We start from the raw sequence: 19,374 nt of genomic DNA on the forward strand, positions 1-19,374 counted from the left end.
CGCAAACAGAGTAGTTCCGCGTTCCAAAGCGGACCTCCATGCGCGTCCCACACCTTCCTACTGTTGTGCCTCTGTCCGCCTCTCGCGTGACTACGGAGGAGGAGTAACATAACCCCAGCCCTCCGCATCATCATGGCCATCATCTGGCGCTTCCTACACGGAAGTAATCTCCTGCGTTCCACAGGGCATCAGCGGTCAAGAGACCTTACTTCAGCCAAAATCAAAAATAAAAAAATAAAAATTTAGCCCCAAAACATTCTACATATATATATATATGTATATATATACCCCCTCAATCTGTGTGGGTTCGTGCAACTACTCACTTATCATTACATATAGAATCATTAGTGACATGCTCCCAATACATCACACCTATTCAAAGTGTAACTCCGTATTACCTTTTCTAGTGCTATAAATTAGTGTCATACTCCCAATACCTAACACCTATTCATTGTGTGCTCCATATAATTCTGCTCTAATACTATACAGCCAGTAACATTTCACTGGTATCCCTCACCATATTCACAGTAAATAATATTGATGTCCCTTATATATATCGACAGTACCATACTGTCAATAGCCCAACTTTTATAATGTCTTTATAAAGACCATGATGAGAATCCCCTATGGGCAGATGGACTTGTCCAAAATCTGTTGGTAATGTCACATTAGTAATACTTACTGTAAGTGACAGATACATAGGAGAAAAGTAATTTATGGCTCATTTTACTCTGGAAGAAAAGAACTTCTTTATTGTATGTGTTTTAAAGTTTAAAATGTTTGCGACAGTTCCTCTTTAATCAGTTACTCTCAGTTATAACTGAAAGAAAACTGATTTTTAAAGTAATGCCCATGTTTTCCTATGGCACCTTTTACACTTAAAGAGACACTGAAGCGAGAATAAATCTCGCTTCAGAGCTCATAGTTAGCTAAAACGCCGCTATCCCGCGGCTAAACGGGGGTCCCTTCACCCCCGACCCCCCCGCAAAATCAACGACCTAATTGGTCGTAGATTTTGCTGCTACTAGAGGCAGAGCTAACGGCTTCAGCCTCGTCTCAGCGCGTCTATCAGCGGCGCATTGCCACCTCTCCCCCGCCCCTCTCAGTGAAGGAAGACTGAGAGGGGCGGGGGAGAGGCGGAGATACGCGCTGACAGACGCGCGTGGGGCAGGGCTGCGGCGGTTGGCCCTGCCTCAATCAGGAAGAGATCCCCGGCTGCACGGAGGGGATTTCGGGGGGTAAGGGACCCCCGTTTAGCCGCGGGATAGCGGCATTTTAGCAGTGGGCACACATGCCCCTGCTAACTATGAGCTCTGAAGCGAGATTTATTCTCGCTTCAGAGTCTCTTTAAAGAGAAGGTCCAAGCTATAAAAAAAAAACAAAAAACCTCCACTTCCTCCAGCCCCTGGCAGTCGTTCTGTGCCCTCGCCACAGCTCCTCTCACTCCCAGTGTCCTACCTACGCTGAAGAAGCCGACCTCGCCAGGGTCGGCTTCATGTGCGCTTCACGGCAGGGGTCACGTGGTGTATGCGATTTCATCGGGTCTCTACTGCGCAGGTGCAGTAGTTCTGGCGTGGTCGGCTTCTTCAGCGCAGGACACCGGGAGTGAGAGGAGCTGCAGTGAGGGCACAGAACGACTGCCAGAGGCTGAAGGAAGCCCCAGATAAAGTGGAGTTTTTTTTTTTTTTTACAGCTTGGATGTTTCCTTTAACGTGTTTTAACTGAAATCTTTTTTACAATGCACTGCTATGGAAAAAACCCTGCTAACGCGTACTAATGCACACCAACTGATTTAGTGTAAATGGGCCCTAAGATGGAGGGACAGAATGACAGGGTTCCCAAAGAGGGACAGTCCCTCCAAAAGAGGGACAGTTGTGAGCTATTTGCTTCATGTAATACAGTTGCCCAGTATATCTTATAGTTTGCTCAGAGATTTTCTTAAAATACTATTTTTTTACACGATTGTTATTCATTTTGAAAATGCCTTACAACGTCTAATGAGCCAAAATGCTAATAAACCACTGTCATTTTAAAATACTGTATATGTATATTTGTTTTCCGAGTTTGAAAAGAAAATCATAGGTGAACACTGCTCCCTAGCGGCAGTTAGCGGCATTGTATATGACAGAGCCACTCGGAATAACACCGGAACTACATTGCGGAGTCACTGGGAGGAGATAGAGCAAGGACAGACTGTCACACTTGCAGGCTTGCAGCAAAGACTGAGTGCTGTTGAGAGCTGGTCTTGTAGGGTTTTGTTGGGCTATCCAATTGCATAGAAAAATGCTCTGCAGATTGAGCTTGTGCGGCAGGTGAGTTGTAATACAGTGATCGTGCTATGCTATTATGACATTAGCGAACAGCTGCATGGCGTTGTTGCTCGTCTTCTGCAGCGTGCCCTCAACTCACGCGTTGTGCAAAACCAACTTTGTGATAGTTTGGCACTTCACGTGACACCTGTTAAGACTGTCATAATTTAACTACTGTTTAAATACATTCATAGCTACTTGTTTATTGCCCGCTAAAGTTTCCAGTCTCATTCTGAAGTTTGCACGTTACGAGTATAGTGCAACTTTATAAGCACCCTTCACAATTGGTTAACAATCAACAATTACGTTATAAACGGCTGGGTAGACGAGACATTGGTATTTCTTTTACATAAAGAAACGTACATTACTTCAGTGTTTACCACTTTTTTTGTTTTCTGATTCTTGCTAATGAAAGTACACACCTGTAGTATGCTGAAATATTAAGGTGCCCAGTAATGATACCATTTTTTTTTATTGTTCAGTCTTGCCAGTTGCGTAGCTAAGGCCCCATTCAGACTGTGCGTACCTAGCTGTTTTTACAGAACGCATACAGGCAGACATTGCGTATAGAAACGGCTACTAATGTTTTCTAATAACCTCGTTCACATGTATGTGTATGAGATGCATACGTTTCTCATCCGCATTGCTGCACACAGTTCTGTTTCCCATAATTCTTTTCTGTTTCCTGTGTGACGTGTGTATGCAAAACGCAATAGAAATTGCATTTGAATGCAAGAAAAAACGCATACAAACGCATGCGTTTTTCAATTTGCGGTTTTTTGAATTTCTATGCGTTCTGTAAACGCTGACTGTATGAACAGGGCCTAAGAAGCTGTGAGCCCCAGTGCAAGTTATACATTCGGGCCCCCAAAGTACTCTATACATAATTGACACGACACATCAATCAACCAATCAAGGACAACCACAGTGTCGGAGGTACAAAAAGGGGATGGAAAAGAGTGTATTTAATGATCACTACTATTTAACCACTTCCCAACTGAGGGGTTTTACCCCTCGACCACCAGAGCAATTTTCACCTTTCAGCGCTCATTCCATTCATTCGTCTATAACTTTATTATTACTTATCGCAATGAAATGAACTATATCTTGTTTTTTTCGCCACCAATTAGGCTTTCTTTAGGTGGGACATTATGCCAAGAATTATGTAGGAAAAAAAATATTTTTCAGTTTTCGACCTTTATAGTTTTTAAATAATGCATGCTACTGTAATCAAAAACCCATGAAATGTATTTGCCCATTTGTCCCGGTTATAAAACCGTTTCAATTATGTCCCTATCACAATGTTTGGTGCCAATATTTTAATTGGAAATAAAGGTGCTTTTTTTTCAGTTTTGCGTCCAGCCCTAATTACAAGCCCATAGTTTATAAAGTAACAGTATTATACCCTCTTGACATAAATAGTTAAAAAGTTCAGTGATGGCTAACCTTTCAGAGGCCGAGTGCCCAAACTGTGACCTAACACCGACTTATTTACCTCCGAGTGCCAATGGGGGGCGGGGATGCGGCGCGCCGTGCCGAAAAATGGGTGTGGCCATGATATTGTATGGGCGGAGCTAACGTAATGATGTAACAGCGAGGCATAAGAAAGCAGTGTTTCCGCCATGATGTGGTGAAACGAGGATTCGCATCATGGGCGTGCAGAAACTGTATGATGCGATTTATACCCGCCGTAACCACCAAAGCAGCAAATATAGCCAACTATGACCATTAAGGGCTCATTCACACTATGTGCTGCGCTGTCAGTTTTGACGCAACGCACATAATGTAAGATTCATATGGTAACATGAAAGTCAATAGACTTCCATGTTACCATTCACACTACATCTGGGAACATTTTAACGCACAACGCATACGTTTCCCCGATGGGTACAGGTGCCGACGTCCACGCTTTAGCGCACCACAACGTTCATTCCGTGCGATCCCTGTGCGTTGGCAGCGCATGCATGAAATCGCATTCGTGCATACGTTCTGTAGTGTGAATGAGCCCTTAATAATAAATGCAGCAACAGTTACCCCAGACACCAGAAAATAAACGCAATGTGTGCAACATTTCAGCAGAAAATCTTGCAATGTGGGCCACATTTCACCAGAAAATAGACGCAGTGGGCCACATTTCACCAGAAAATAGACGCAGTGGGCCACATTTCAAGAGAAAATAAACGCAGTGGGCCACATTTCACCAGAAAACAAACGCAGTGGGCCACATTTCACCAGAAAACAAAGGCAGCGGGCAGCATTTCACCAGAAAACAAACGCAGTGGGCCACATTTCACCAGAAAACAAACGCAGCGGGCAGCATTTCACCAGAAAATAAACGCAGTGGGCCACATTTCACCAGAAAACAAACTCAACGGGCAGCATTTCCCCCGAAAACAAATGCAGCGGGCAGCATTTCCCCCGAAAACAAATGCAGCGGGCAGCATTTCCCCCGAAAACAAATGCAGCGGGCAGCATTTCCCCCGAAAACAAATGCAGCGGGCAGCATTTCCCCCGAAAACAAATGCAGCGGGCAGCATTTCCCCCGAAAACAAATGCAGCGGGCAGCATTTCCCCCGAAAACAAATGCAGCGGGCAGCATTTCACCAGAAAACAAATGCAGCGGGCAGCATTTCACCAGAAAACAGACGCAGTGGGCCACATTTCACCAGAAAATAAACGCAGTGGGCCACATTTCACCAGAAAATAAACGCAGTGGGCCACATTTCACCAGAAAATAAACGCAGTGGGCCACATTTCACCAGAAAATAAACGCAGCAGGCAGCATTTCACCAGAAAACAGACGTAGTGGGCCACATTTCACCAGAAAATAAACGCAGTGGGCAGCATCTCACCAGAAAACAAATGCAGTGGGCAGCATCTCACCAGAAAACAAATGCAGCGGGCAGCATTTCACCAGAAAACAAATGCAGCGGGCAGCATTTCACCAGAAAACAGACGTAGTGGGACACAATTCACCAGAAAACAAATGCAGCGGGCAACATTTCACCAGAAAACAAATGCAGCGGGCAGCATTTCACCAGAAAACAAATGCAGCGGGCAGCATTTCACCAGAAAACAGACGCAGTGGGCCACATTTCACCAGAAAATAAACGCAGTGGGCCACATTTCACCAGAAAATAAACGCAGTGGGCAGCATCTCACCAGAAAATAAACGCAGTGGGACACAATTCACCAGAAAACAAACGCAGCGGGCAACATTTCACCAGAAAACAAGCGCAGTGGGCCGCATTTCACCAGAAAACAAACGCAGCGGGCAGCATTTCACTAGAAAATAAATGCAGTGGGCCACATTTCACCAGAAGACAAACGCAGCGGGCAGCATTTCAACAGAAGACAAACGCAGCGGCATTTCACCAGAAAACAAACGCAGTGGGCCACAATTCACCAGAAAACAAACGCAGTGGGCAGCATTTCACAGTAAATAAACACAATGTGGGAAACATAGCATTTAGCAGAAAATAACACAGTGGGCCGCATTTCACCTGCAAAAAAAGTAATGTACTCACCTGACAGAAGTCTTCTCTCTCTGCTGGGCTCTGGCACGCATCTCCCACGGACGTTCCTTCTGCAGCTGAGTCTCCCACGCTGCCGCTGACAGGCAGAGTGCAGGGCTACGGGAAGATGGCGCCCGAAGCCCTGTACTGGAGACAAATAGTCTCCAGTACAGGGCTTCGGCGGCCATCTTGCCGTAGCCCTGGTCTGCCTCCCGGGAGACTGCGGGGCTGCGGGCTATGAACTGGCACGGCGGCGTCTAATAGACGCTGCGGCCAGTTCATAAGCAGCGGTGGCGTGCCAGCAAATTAAGCTACGCGTCCCGGGCCCGGCACGCGTGCCATAGGTTCGCCACCGCTACCCTAAGGTAACTACTAATGTATTTTTTTTAATTGTAATTTTTTTTTTTAATTACATTTTTTTTGTGTAAAACTAATTTATTTGTATGTGAAAAATGCTTTAGGGTGTAGTTTTACTATTTGGCCACAAGATGGCAACAGTAAGTTTTTGTTTATTGCGACCTGCAAGCGTCCTTCCGGACGCTTGCAGGAAGTACTAGGAGGCTGGGAAAGTTTTGGTTTTTTTCACAATGATCGCGCTGCTTATCGGAGAAGCAGCGGATCATTGCGGGGCTTAGATCAACGAACGGTAATGGATTTTCCTGTTCATTGATCTCCGGGCGGGCGGCGTGTTTACTAGCGGGAGTGCGCGCTAGAGCGAGCGCGGGCAGCGGCGGGAGCGCGGAAAGTATGGATTTCTCCGTCCCTGGTGGTAAAAGGATGGAGAAATCTGTACGCGTGTGGGTAAAGTGGTTAAAACATCTATAGAAGTGAATATTATTAGCACAGAGCAAATAAAGAGCTAATACTGTGGTTGAGGGTGGGGCCCCTCTGGCCCAGGGGCCCTGATGCGGTCGCAACCTCTTGCCAAATTTATGTAGTAGAAGGGTAAACTTTAGGTAGTCCCTCATATTGCATAGAAATGGTAAGATTGGCCCGAAATTTTTGCCATTAGTAAGCACTTGTTAAAAAACACCCTACTGGGCCATAGTACTTGCGGCCCGTTTCCACTGGTGCCGCACGCGGCTGCACTACCGGGTTTGCGGGTACGAAAAGACGAATCCAATGCAGACGAATCCCATCAGCCGTTGCATGCACGGCTATGGGATTCGCAGCCTCCCGCACAACTTCGGATGGAAAAGCCGACCAAATCGCTAGCGCAAGCGATTCGGCCGGCGGCTCTATTACTCCTTACGGAGTACTCCTAAGTGGAAATGGGCCCTTACTCCTAACCTTTTTCCTGTTGCTTGTTGTCTGGGGGCCCAGTTCCTGTTCCAGAAAGCCTTCTGCTCCCAGCATCCTGGAAGTTCACCGGGCTGTGAACCTGTGCATCTGAATTGGGCATGCTCAAGTTAAGATCCGCGCATGCACAGGAAAGTAAATGCTTGTGAACTTTTTGTCTTTTGTGCAGAATTTTTCTTTTGTTTTATTGGGCATGCGTGGTTCAGAACTTGCGCATGCACCGTTAAAATGTTAGTGCATGGGCACTTGCTGCAGAGTTTGACTGAAAGGCCCATCTGATATTAAAAAGGCTAATAACTTGGGATGGGAGTGACTCTGAAGACCACATGCAGCATAAAGAGTTTGAGGAGTAAGGCTTAGCACACACATCCAATTTTGATTAGCCAATCCCTGACCAATTTTACCACCTCCATGTGGTATGAGTGTTTACTTGCGCAGTCTGTTCATAGTATTCAATCAAAATTGAAGGTGTGTACCAGGCTCAAAGGCAGAGTAATGTTCTTCTGTGGTGCCTGCGTTTTCAGGAGCCGAGTGTGATTCTGTATAGGATTTAGAAAAAAAGATAAAGCATGCACTACTTTTATGCACAACACATTCAATTCCCTATTGAAATTCACTGGCTACTGTAAATTCAATCAATTGTGATTGTCCAACCACCTCCATGTAGCAATGAGAGCTTAATAGATTTTAAGTACTATGAACAGATTGTGTAAGTAGGCGTTCATACTACATGGAAGTAGTAATATTGCCCAATGTTTGGTCAATTAAAATTGAATGGTACACACCATGAAATTTCCCGTCAGATTTTGGGTCAAATCAATAATTATCGACAGGTCTGATCTGATTACCGATCGTATTTCTGATCGATTTTGTGCATCGTCGTCAGAAAATCAATCAGAAAATGGTTGTAATTCAGATCGGACCTGTCGGAAATTGATTCCACCTGAAATCTGACAGGAAATTGTATGGTGCGTACAAGGCATAATGCAATTTTCTGACAGATTTACTGTCAGATTAATTATTTCCAACATGTCCGATCTGATTTCACATTGATTTTTTAATCAATTTTCCATTCACTTACATAAAAAAATCATTCAAAAAAACTGATCAGTAATGATTACAGACATGTTGAAAATAATCGATCTAACAGTAAATCTGTTAGAAAATTGCATTGTGTACCTAGCATTAGGCCTCTTTTCCACGAACTGTTGATAGGCAGTGAAATGCCTCTCAAACTCGCACAACTGCTCACTGCTGCCTGGTAACTGCTTGCTGCTGCCTGGTAACTGCTTGTTGCTGCATGATAACTGGTTACTTCTGCCTGGTAACTGCTTGCTGAGCACACAGCTCAACAGTTCGTAGAAAAGAGGCATAAGACTGCTCAAATGCAGTCTTTTTTAGATTCAGGTGCTGATAAGCAAACATGACCGTGGTAGCTCAATTAACTCCTTATTTCCACAAGCAGTTGATAGGCAGTGAACAGCTTCTCAAACTCTCACAACTGCTTGCTGCTGCCTGGCAACTGCTTGCTGCTGCCTGGCAACTGCTTGCTGCTGCCTGGCAACTGCTTGCTGCTGCCTGGCAACTGCTTGCTGCTGCCTGGCAACTGCTTGCTGCTGCCTGGCAACTGCTTGCTGCTGCCTGGCAACTGCTCACTGAGCACACAGTTCAACTGCCCGTGGAAATGAGCGATGCGGCCGGAACCCACTAGAGCGATTTTGTGAGCGTTTAGGGAGCGATTCAAATGCTAGCGATTTCCCTAAATGTCCAGCTAATGTTAATGGATGGGCCAAATTCTACTGGAGCGATTGCGATTACCAAACGCAGGACATGCAGCATTTTTAGCGTTAGCGTTTCTGCAATGTAAAGTATATAAACGCTGGCATAATCGCTCGTCAAAACCTACACAGATCGATTTTGCTAGCATCTTGAAATTACTGCACACTGTAAAAAAAATTAAATTAATTGAAAGGACCAATCAGAATTAAAATCGCTACACAATCGCTGGCAAAACGCTTACATTTTTTAAAATTGCTACCCAAATTGCCAGAAAAAACGCTCATGAAATTGCTTACAAAATGCTAGCAATTGCGATTAGCGATTAGAAGTGGGTTCCAGACCTAAGCCCTCTTTTCCACGGGCAGTTGAACTGTTTGCACAGCAAGCAGTTGCCAGGCAGCAGTGAGCAGTTACCAGGCAGCAGCAAGCAGTTGTGTGAGAATTTTAGAGGCATTTCACTGCCTATCAACTGCCTGTGGAAAAGAGCCCTCAAGCTGGCCATTCATCCTGAGTTTTATACCAGAGGTTCTCGCGCTTTTGCAGCAATCCAGTAAAACTCCTCATCTGACCAGACTACAGTGCAGGAAGTTCAGGTTCACTCTAACCTCCCTGGCGGTCAATTAAAACCACCAGGGGGCAACGCAGCACTATTTTTTTTTTTTTAAATCATGTAGCTAGCCTAGCGCTAGCTACATGATAGCCGCTGAGCAGCGGCATCCCCCCACCCCCTCCGATCAATCAGAGCAAGCAGGAAATCCCGTTCAGAACGAAGCGGCGAATCAGCACGGAGCGACGGCGATCGCGTAGTACATGCAGCTAGCAAAGTGCTAGCTGCGTGTAACAAAATTTTTTTTTGCAAATCAGCCAACCAGGGCATGAGCGGTGCCCTGCGGCAGAATAGCCCATGCTCAGCACGGGCTTACCGCCCAGGAGGTTAAAGTGGACCTGAACTCTTGCACAGGAGAGAAGGAAAACAAAGAGAAATGCACCCTGTATGTATTTAGAGCGTTTAGCCTAAGTCTAATTCCCCCTCATTTGTGTCTAATCTTAGGTTGTAATTTGATCTCTCCCCTGGGTCACATGACTGCCATGGCAGAGATGGCAGATAAGCCCATTTGAAATCACAGAAGGTTAACAATATGTCTGCTTCCATAAAAACAGGAAGTAGAAACAGTGCAGATTTATTTTAGGATTTGTCTCAGCTGTAACAAAGAAATTTTTTTTCTATAAAGGTTGTTATGCTTTTGCGAATCTTTTAGAGCAAAGACGAAGTTCTGAGTTCAGGTCCACATTAAGCACTGTCCATGCAGATTAATGGACAGCCATTGATATGATCGCTTACTGTTTGTGCATTCGCCACGCCCCACGCTTTGCTTCCTGTCATCTCGTTTTGTCCTATATAGTAAATAACATCTATGCTGTAAGAATAAAGCCTGATGTGTAGCCGTGTCACTAATAGAGATGGCCAATGAGATGGAAATCATTCTGTGTTGATGCTGATTTATGCAAATATATGCACTCTCTTTGCTCATGAAATCAAATAATTTGATATGTTGTTAAAATTTGGTTTGGTGACTACGAATTAAAGGGTACATGAGACGGATGAAAAGAAAAGTTTTATACATACTTGGGGCTTCCTCCAACTCCCCTTCAGGCCAATCAGTCCCTCGCTGTCCTCCTCCGCCACCTGGATCTTCGGCTATGAGTCCTGGTAATTCAGCCAGTCAGTGCAGTCCGGCCACATGCCGCTCCCACAACCAGGAACATTCTGCACTTGCGCAATAGTGCTGCGCAGGTGTAGTACGCTCCCGGCGGCAGAGTGTGTGCATGCGCACTACGCCCGACTGGCTCAAGTACCTGGACTCCTAGCAGAAGATCCAGGTGGCGGAGGAGGACAGCAAGGGACTGATTAGCCTGAAGGGGGCTGGAGGAAGCCCCAGGTATGTATACAACTTTAATTTCACCTGTTTCAGGTTTACTTTGTTACACAGTAGTAGTACTATACTCTACATTAGAGATGTGAGTGAACAGTTCCCCCCGCAAATTTCTATGTGGCCGTACTACTTCCGGGTCGCTATGACCCGTAGTAGTACGGCTGCACTGGGCCGGCGGTGCGTGTCTTTGAACGCGCGCCTGTTGCTGGGCACTCTCTGCGCATGATCGTGACATCACTCATGACGTCACGCACATGCGCAGAAAGTGCCCGGCAACAGGCGCGCGATCAAGGACGCACACTGTTGGCCCAGCGCAGCCGTACTATACTACTACGGGCCATAGTGACCCGGAAGAAGTACAGGGTGAGGGGTTTGCCGACATCTCTACTCTACATATGCACTCCCCACAGAGCTGCAGGGAATCCACTGAGAATGTTGTGCACATTGAACACAGAGGTGTTGTCTATCACCCATAAACCTGGTTCTGATTGTGCATGAAGAATGTGTAATAGATGAAGAATCGCCTCATTCCTCATCACCTTATAAAGCGCTGCGGAATATGTTGGCACTATATAAATAAAAAATAATAATAATTCTCCTGCAGAGTACCTGCACATCATTTTTACATGTACCCACAGTTACATTGCCTAGGGCCTGATAGATTTTCTTTGTTCCGGTCTGTACCTTTTACATGTACTCTTACCAAGGACCAGTTTTAGTCTAAGGCTACGTTTCCACTGTAGCGTTACATTTTCGCCTGCAAAAAAATCGTATAAGATTTTTCTGATTGGTGAAAATTCGCATGTAAATTTGTACGTGTTTTTATGCGAATTTTTGTACGCGAAAATTCGCATTAGTTACATATGCATAATCTGCCTAGTAACAGCTTAGTCACGACTGCTGACAACTTCCTGTAGCCATGGATCTAATGCGAATTTTCGGGCAAGTAACGCGAAAATTCGCATTGCCTATACAAAGCATTGTACGCGAATCGTACGCGATGTCCGAAAAAATGTTACAGGACCTCAGATTTTTCCACGCGTGCGAACGCGTACGAAAATTCGCATAGAGTGGAAACAGCTGCATTGACTTACATTAGTTTTAAAATCTATGCAAATTTTCTGAGCAGAAAAACTGACACAAAACGCACAAGTGGAAACCTAGCCTTAAGGGAATAAATATGGCAGTCTACATATCCTGCTCACTTCAGTTGTCTTTTAAAATTCCTAAGCGTTGGCAGTTAACCACTTAAGGACTGCAGTCATAAAACCCCTTAAGGACCAGAGCCTTTTTTTCCATTCAGACCACTGCAGCTTTCACGGTATATTGCTCAGTCATACAACCTACCACCTAAATGAATTTTACCTCCTTTTCTTGTCACTAATACAGCTTTCTTTTGGTGCTATTTGATTGCTGCTGCGAGTTTTACTTTTTATTATATTCATCAAAAAAGACATGAATTTTGTCAAAAAAATGACTTTTTTAACTTTCTGTGCTGACATTTTTCAAATAAAGTAAAATTTCCTATACATTTGAGCGCGAAAGTTATTCTGCTACATGTCTTTGATTAAAAAAAAAACCATTCAGTGTATATTTATTGGATTGGGTAAAAGTTATAGCGTTTACAAACTATGGTGCCAAAAGTGAATTTTCCCATTTTCAAGCATCTCTGACTTTTCTGCGCACCTGTCAGGTTTCATGAGGGGCTAAAATTCCAGGATAGTACAAATACCCCCCCCAAATGACCCCATTTTGGAACATACACATACCAATGCTGGGTGGGAGAAATATCTCCGTAAATGACAATTGTTTTATTTTTTTTACACACAATTGTCTATTTATAGAGATATTTCTCCCACTCAGCATGGGTATGTGGAAAAATACACCCCAAAACACATTATACTACTTCTCCTGAGTATGGCGGTACCACATGTGTGGCACTTTTTTGCACCCTAAGTGCGCTAAGGGGCCCAAAGTCCAATGAGTACCTTTAGGATTTCACAGGTCATTTTGCGACATTTGGTTTCAAGACTACTCCTCACGGTTTAGGGCCCCTAAAATGCCAGGGCAGTATAGGAACCCCACAAATGACCCCATTTTAGAAAGAAGACACCCCAAGGTATTCCGTTAGGAGTATGGTGAGTTAATAGAAGATTTTATTTTTTGTCACAAGTTAGCGGAAAATGACACTTTGTGAAAAAAAACAATTAAAATCAATTTCCGCTAACTTGTGACAAAAAAAAAATCTTCTATGAACTCACCATCCTCCTAACGGAATACCTTGGGGTGTCTTCTTTCTAAAATGGGGTCATTTGTGGGGTTCCTATACTGCCCTGGCATTTTAGGGGCCCTAAACCGTGAGGAGTAGTCTTGAAACCAAATGTCGCAAAATGACCTGTGAAATCCTAAAGGTACTCATTGGACTTTGGGCCCCTTAGCGCACTTAGGGTGCAAAAAAGTGCCACACATGTGGTACCGCCATACTCAGGAGAAGTAGTATAATGTGTTTTGGGGTGTATTTTTACACATACCCATGCTGGGTGGGAGAAATATCTCTGTAAATGACAATTGTTTGATTTTTTTTTTACACACGATTGTCCATTTACAGAGAGATTTCTCCCACCCAGCATGGGTATGGATAAAAATACACCCCAAAACACATTATACTACTTCTTCTGAGTACGGCGATACCACATGTGTGGCACTTTTTTGCACCCTAACTGCGCTAAGGGGCCCAAAGTCCAATGAGTACCTTTAGGATTTCACAGGACATTTTGCAACATTTGGTTTCAAGACTACTCGTCACGGTTTAGGGCCCCTAAAATGCCAGGGCAGTATAGGAACCCCACAAGTGACCCCATTTTAGAAAGAAGACACCCCAAGGTATTCTGTTAGGAGTATGGTGAGTTCATAGAAGATTTTTTTTTTTTGTCACAAGTTAGCGGAAAATGACACTTTGTGAAAAAAAACCAATACATATCAATTTCCCCTAACTTGTGACAAAAAATAAAATCTTCTATGAACTCACCATACTCCTAACGGAATACCTTGGGGTGTCTTCTTTCTAGAATGGGGTCATTTGTGGGGTTCCAATACTGCCCTGGCATTTTAGGGGCCCTAAACCGTGAGGAGTAGTCTTGAACCCAAATGTCTCAAAATGACCTGTGAAATCCTAAAGGTACTCATTGGACTTTGGGCCCCTTAGCACAGTTAGGCTGCAAAAAAGTGTCACACATGTGGTATCGCCGTACTCAGAAGAAGTAGTAAAATGTGTTTTGTGGTGTAATTTTACATATAACCATGCTGGGTGGGAGAAATATCTCTGTAAATGACACATTTTTGATTTTTTTTTTTTTTTTTTTTTTTTTTTTACACACAATTGTCCATTTACAGAGATTTCTCCCACCCAGCATGGGTATGTGTAAAAATACACCACAAAACACATTATACTACTTCTCCTGAGTATGGCGATACTACATGTGTGACACTTTTTTGCAGCCTAGGTGCGCTAAGGGGCCCAACGTCCTATTCACAGATCATTTTGAGGCATTTGTTTTCTAGACTACTTCTCACGGTTTAGGGCCCCTAAAATGCCAGGGCAAAATAGGAACCCCACAAGTGACCCCATTTTAGAAAGAAGACACCCCAAGGTATTCCGTTAGGGGTATGGTGAGTTCATAGAAGATTTTCCCGGAGCGTCATTCGGACAGCACTCCTGCTGAGACTTGTCTCCCTCCCTGACTGAGGACAGGAAGCTGAAAAATAAAAATTTGCATAGCAAATAGGCAGCAGCATAAGTAGGGAACAAGTACCTCCATCTTCAGTTCAGTTTCCTGTCCCCGGTCAGGATGCATGGGAGAGTCTCCTCTGGGTGCTATCCAGTCAGGCGGCTGGGGCGGCGTGGGTCAGGACTCCTGGAGAAAGATCGTTCAGTGAACGATAGCGGGTCCTGCAGCGTGTTGGAGGCTACTCCTGAAGAGGCAGCGGCTTTATGGGCGAAGGCGCGCTACACAGGAAGTTCCGGTATTCGAAACCGGAAGTCGTCATGCGCACGCGTCCCGCATGACGTAACCACCCGGAAATGTGCAGACCAACAGCGCACAAGCCAATCAGGCGGCCGGGGCGGCGGAGATCATACACCTGAAGCAAATCAGGTAACCAAATAACTATTTAAAACAGCAAAATGTATCCATTCGTCATTCTGCTCTTTGAATTTGACGATGGAGGACGCAGCAGGTTCTTTCTCTCTGCAGTCTGCAGAGCCAGGCCTAGATCCCTCTCTGGCAAGTAATATTGAAAGTATTTACTTAGCCAGCATATATCTGTGTTAGAGGGAATATTGTATCTTACAGTCTTGTCTCTTATTTTTTTCTTTAGCCCAAAAGAACTGACAAAGCTGATAAATTGGATAAACTCAATCCTCAGACCAGTCAAGTGGGTGATTGTCTGTATTAATGCATGATATATATATTTTTTTGCTATGTTACAGATAGGCTAAAAAAGGGCTATGTTTGTTTATATTATAGACAAAAAAGGACAAGACTGATAAGAGTGTTCATCAGACCAGTCAAGATAGACATGCAAAGAATGAGAGAAAATGTGCTATCTGCAATACTCGTTTTGTAACCTCTTCAGCAAGAAAATTGTGTCAGGCCTGTACTGAGAAAGTAGTCAAGGATGAATCTCCTGTGTTGATGAAAGGATTTATGGGCTGGATGCGGGCTGAGATGGCATCAGCTATTAAAGAAATTAAAGACTCAGCTATAGCCTCTACCTCTACTTCTATTCCAGCAGTATCCTCAGCAGATGTTCCACTGAATACAGATAATACGGCCTCTGCTAATACCATAGATCCACCTGGGTCCCCGGTATCCTTAATACCCCCTTTGGTTCAAAAAAGGAAAAGAAATAAGGAGGATTCAGAAGCTTCTGAATTATCAGAAGGAGAAATTTCAGAATTAGAAGATATTTCTGCAGAAGAGGATGGGGTTAAATCAGATAATCATCAAAGATTTGCCTTTTGTCCAGAATTAATGAAAATCCTTTTATCAGAAATGTATGAAACAATGGGTATAAAAGATGAACAAAAATCCTTGACACCGTTAGATGAGATGTATGTTGGTTTGGCGGATCCCCAATTTCAGGTTATTCCGGTTCATTCTTCCTTGAAAGATTTAATTAAGAAGGAATGGAGTAACCCTGAAAAGAGGGCTTTTTGGCCTAGGTCTCTAAAAAATATCCCTTTTAGTCCTGAGGATCAGGCTTTTTGGGGTCCTCCGCCCAAATTAGATCCTTCTCTGTCTAGAGTGTCAAGGAAAACTGACCTATTATTTGAGGATTTTGGTAATCTTAGAGATCCCATTGATAAAAAGCTGGACAATATTTTACGCAGAGCATGGGAATCATCCTCTCTTACTTTCAAGCCTGCAGTAGCTTCTACAGCTGTGACTCGGTCTCTTAAATCCTGGTTACTAGAAGTACAGACTAAGATTGCAATGGGAGTGCCTAGGAATGAGATCCTGAATGACTTTCCTAAATTATTTAATGCAACTAATTATCTTACAGACGCAGCCGATGATACAGTAAAATTAACAGCAAGAACTACTGCTTTGGTAAATTCAGCAAGAAGGGGAGTATGGGTGAAAACGTGGAACGGTGATGATGCATCCAAGTCTAGACTGTGTGGTATACCATGTGAAGGTGCCTTGTTGTTTGGTTCTAAACTCGAGGAGACTCTGGATAGAACCGCTGATAATAAAAAGAACTTTCCAAATAAGAAAAGACCCTATCAACATAGACGGTCCTTTCGAGGACCTGTCAGGTCTGACCCAGGAGTTAAGCAGACCCAAAACAGGAAAAGATGGGCTCCCTATAGACCACAGAAGTCCAAGACCAATTTTGCTCCCCCTAGTAGATCTGACAAACAATGACGCCAGGATTCCGGTGGGAGGGAGACTGGCTCATTTTTTCGAGTTCTGGCAGATTCACATGACAAATCAGTGGTTACTAAAGATCATACTAGAAGGATACAGGATAGAATTCGATCAACCCCCACCACTAAAATTTCTGGTTACCCCCCTCCCAGTAGATCCAGAACAACAGATATTTCTTCAACAGGAGATAATGTCCTTATTACAAAAGAGAGTTGTAAGAGAGGTGCCATTGTGTCAAAGGGGTTTAGGGTGTTACTCACCGGTATTCCTAGTAAAAAAACCACAGGGAAGCTTCCGCTTCATTCTAAATCTCAAGGTCTTAAACAAATGCATAAAATACAGAAGGTTCAGAATGGACAACATTCACTCTGTTATTCATCTCCTACAGAAAGACTGTTTCCTGGCATCCTTAGACCTCAAGGATGCTTACTGGCACATCCCAATTCATCTCTCATCCCAACAGTATCTGAGATTCGCAGTTCCAATCGGAGGAAAGGTAAGACACTTTCAGTTTTCTGTTTTACCTTTCGGAATATCTTCAGCTCCATGGCTGTTTACTAAAGTAATTGCTGAAGTATTAGCCATCCTAAGATCAAGGTCCATTAATGTGCTTGGATATTTAGATGATTTCTTGTTTTGGGGTCCTTCTCGTGAATTTGTAATTACTCAAAGTCAGATAGCCCTTGAATTCCTCCAAAATTTAGGGTGGCTGGTTAACTGGGAAAAGTCTTCTTTAACACCAAGTCAGTCCATGGAATTTTTAGGGTTCACTATTTCCACTAGAGAGGAAAGGACTTTTTTGCCTGTTAGAAAAATATCTGCAATTACAGAATATATTTTTTCTTTTCAGAAAGCAAGGACAATTTCTCTAAGAAAGGCCATGTCTCTACTAGGACTTTTAACGGCCAGCTTTCCAGCAGTACAATGGAGCCAATTTCATACGAGAATTCTGCAAATATGGATTCTAAAAGCTTGGAACAAGAAGTTGTCAATGCTGGACAAGAAGATATTGATACCCCACTATGTGAAAGTCTCCCTGATGTGGTGGCAGGACCAATCACACATCGCAGAAGGTCGTATGTGGAATTATCCGGTTCAGAAAGTGCTGACGACGGATGCTAGTTCCTGGGGATGGGGAGCCCACTTAGATTCCTTGCCAGCCCAGGGTCAATGGTCCAGGACAATGTCTTTGAAGTCATCGAACAGCAGAGAGCTGGAAGCAGTTTATCAGGCATTACAACACTTCAGTACTCCTCTCAGGAATACACATGTAACAATCAGAACAGACAACAGCTGTGTAGTAGCATATCTGAACAGACAAGGGGGAAAAAGGAGTATGACCTTATGGACCCAGACTTTTCGGATCGTTTCTTGGGCAGAAAACAATATCAAATCCTTGACGGCAGTCCACCTGAAAGGCACATCAAATTCCCTGGCAGATTCCTTGAGCCGTTCAAAGTTAGACCAGAACGAATGGTCCCTCAATCATCGGGTTTATCAGCAAATAGTGGATCAATGGGAACATCCGGAGGTGGATATATTTGCCAGGAGAACGAATATGAAATGTCTAAAGTTTTGTCCCCTATATCCGCAGAACAATCCTTGGAAACTGGATGCATTCTCAATAAACTGGGGATCACATCTGATGTACGCTTTTCCGCCCATACCTCTTTTACCAAAGGTACTGAAGAAGATCGTTCAGGATCAAGCCAAAGTAATTCTCATCGCTCCACTATGGCTAAAGAGACCTTGGTTCACATTACTTCAAGCTATAGCAGTCTCGAAACCGATCATACTCCCACTTCAAACAGATCTATTGAACCAGGGGCAAATTTTTCACCCGAACCTGAAACTCCTTCACCTCTCAGCATGGAGGCTGAATGGCGCATCTTGAAAGATAAAGGGTTCTCCAATAGGCTCACAGAAACTTTAATTCAAAGTAGGAAGAAGGTCACTCGGCAGATCTATAACAAAGCCTGGAAAGTGTTTAAGAGATGGTGTGCGGAAAAATCATTGGAAGTGAATTCATCATCTTCGGTATTGGAATTTCTTCAAAGTGGCTACGAAAAAGGTCTGAGTGCAAGTACGCTTAAGGTACAAGTTTCCGCATTAAGCGTTTTTCTAGAAAGAAAGTTAGCTCAAGAAGAGTTTGTTATTCGATTCTTTCAGGCACTAAAGAGACTGAGACCGGTGATAAGACCTAGAATTCCATCTTGGGACCTAAATACAGTTTTACAAGGACTTTGTGAAGCTCCTTTTGAGCCGATTGAAAATATATCAGAAAAATATTTATCATTGAAAACAGCCTTCCTTATTGCCATTACTACGGCTAGGAGAATAGGAGAAATTCAAGCACTATCAATAAGAGAACCATACTGCATAATATCGGATGATAGGATCACGTTACGTCCAGATGTTACTTTTTTACCAAAGGTAGTATCCAAATTTCATAGAACTCAAGATATCTTTTTACCCTCATTCTGTCAAGACCCAGCTAATGAGAAAGAAAGGAGGTTACACTGCTTGGATGTAAAGAGATGTCTCATTCAATACTTGGAAATGACAAAACAGTGGAGGAAGTCTGACGCAATATTCGTTCTGTTTT

The 19,374-nt window shown here is 43.7% G+C and overlaps 1 protein-coding gene across 3 annotated transcripts in view; it reads left to right on the forward strand.

The window, feature by feature from the left end:
• Positions 1-19,374, forward strand: part of SOD2 (superoxide dismutase 2) — a 144,210-nt gene that overhangs the window by 100,474 nt on the left and 24,362 nt on the right. Inside the window, exon 1 of one of the 3 annotated variants that reach the window (XM_068232034.1) lies at positions 2,158-2,312. The exons of the other annotated variants lie outside the window; for them this stretch is intronic. Coding sequence (XP_068088135.1) covers positions 2,284-2,312 — 29 coding nt within the window. The 5' untranslated portion in view covers positions 2,158-2,283. Of the gene's footprint in view, positions 1-2,157; positions 2,313-19,374 lie in introns of those variants that run through there. 3 annotated transcript variants of the gene reach the window in all.

Source organism: Hyperolius riggenbachi, chromosome 4 (genome assembly GCF_040937935.1).
Source record: "Hyperolius riggenbachi isolate aHypRig1 chromosome 4, aHypRig1.pri, whole genome shotgun sequence".
Classification (NCBI taxonomy): Eukaryota; Metazoa; Chordata; class Amphibia; order Anura; family Hyperoliidae; genus Hyperolius; species Hyperolius riggenbachi.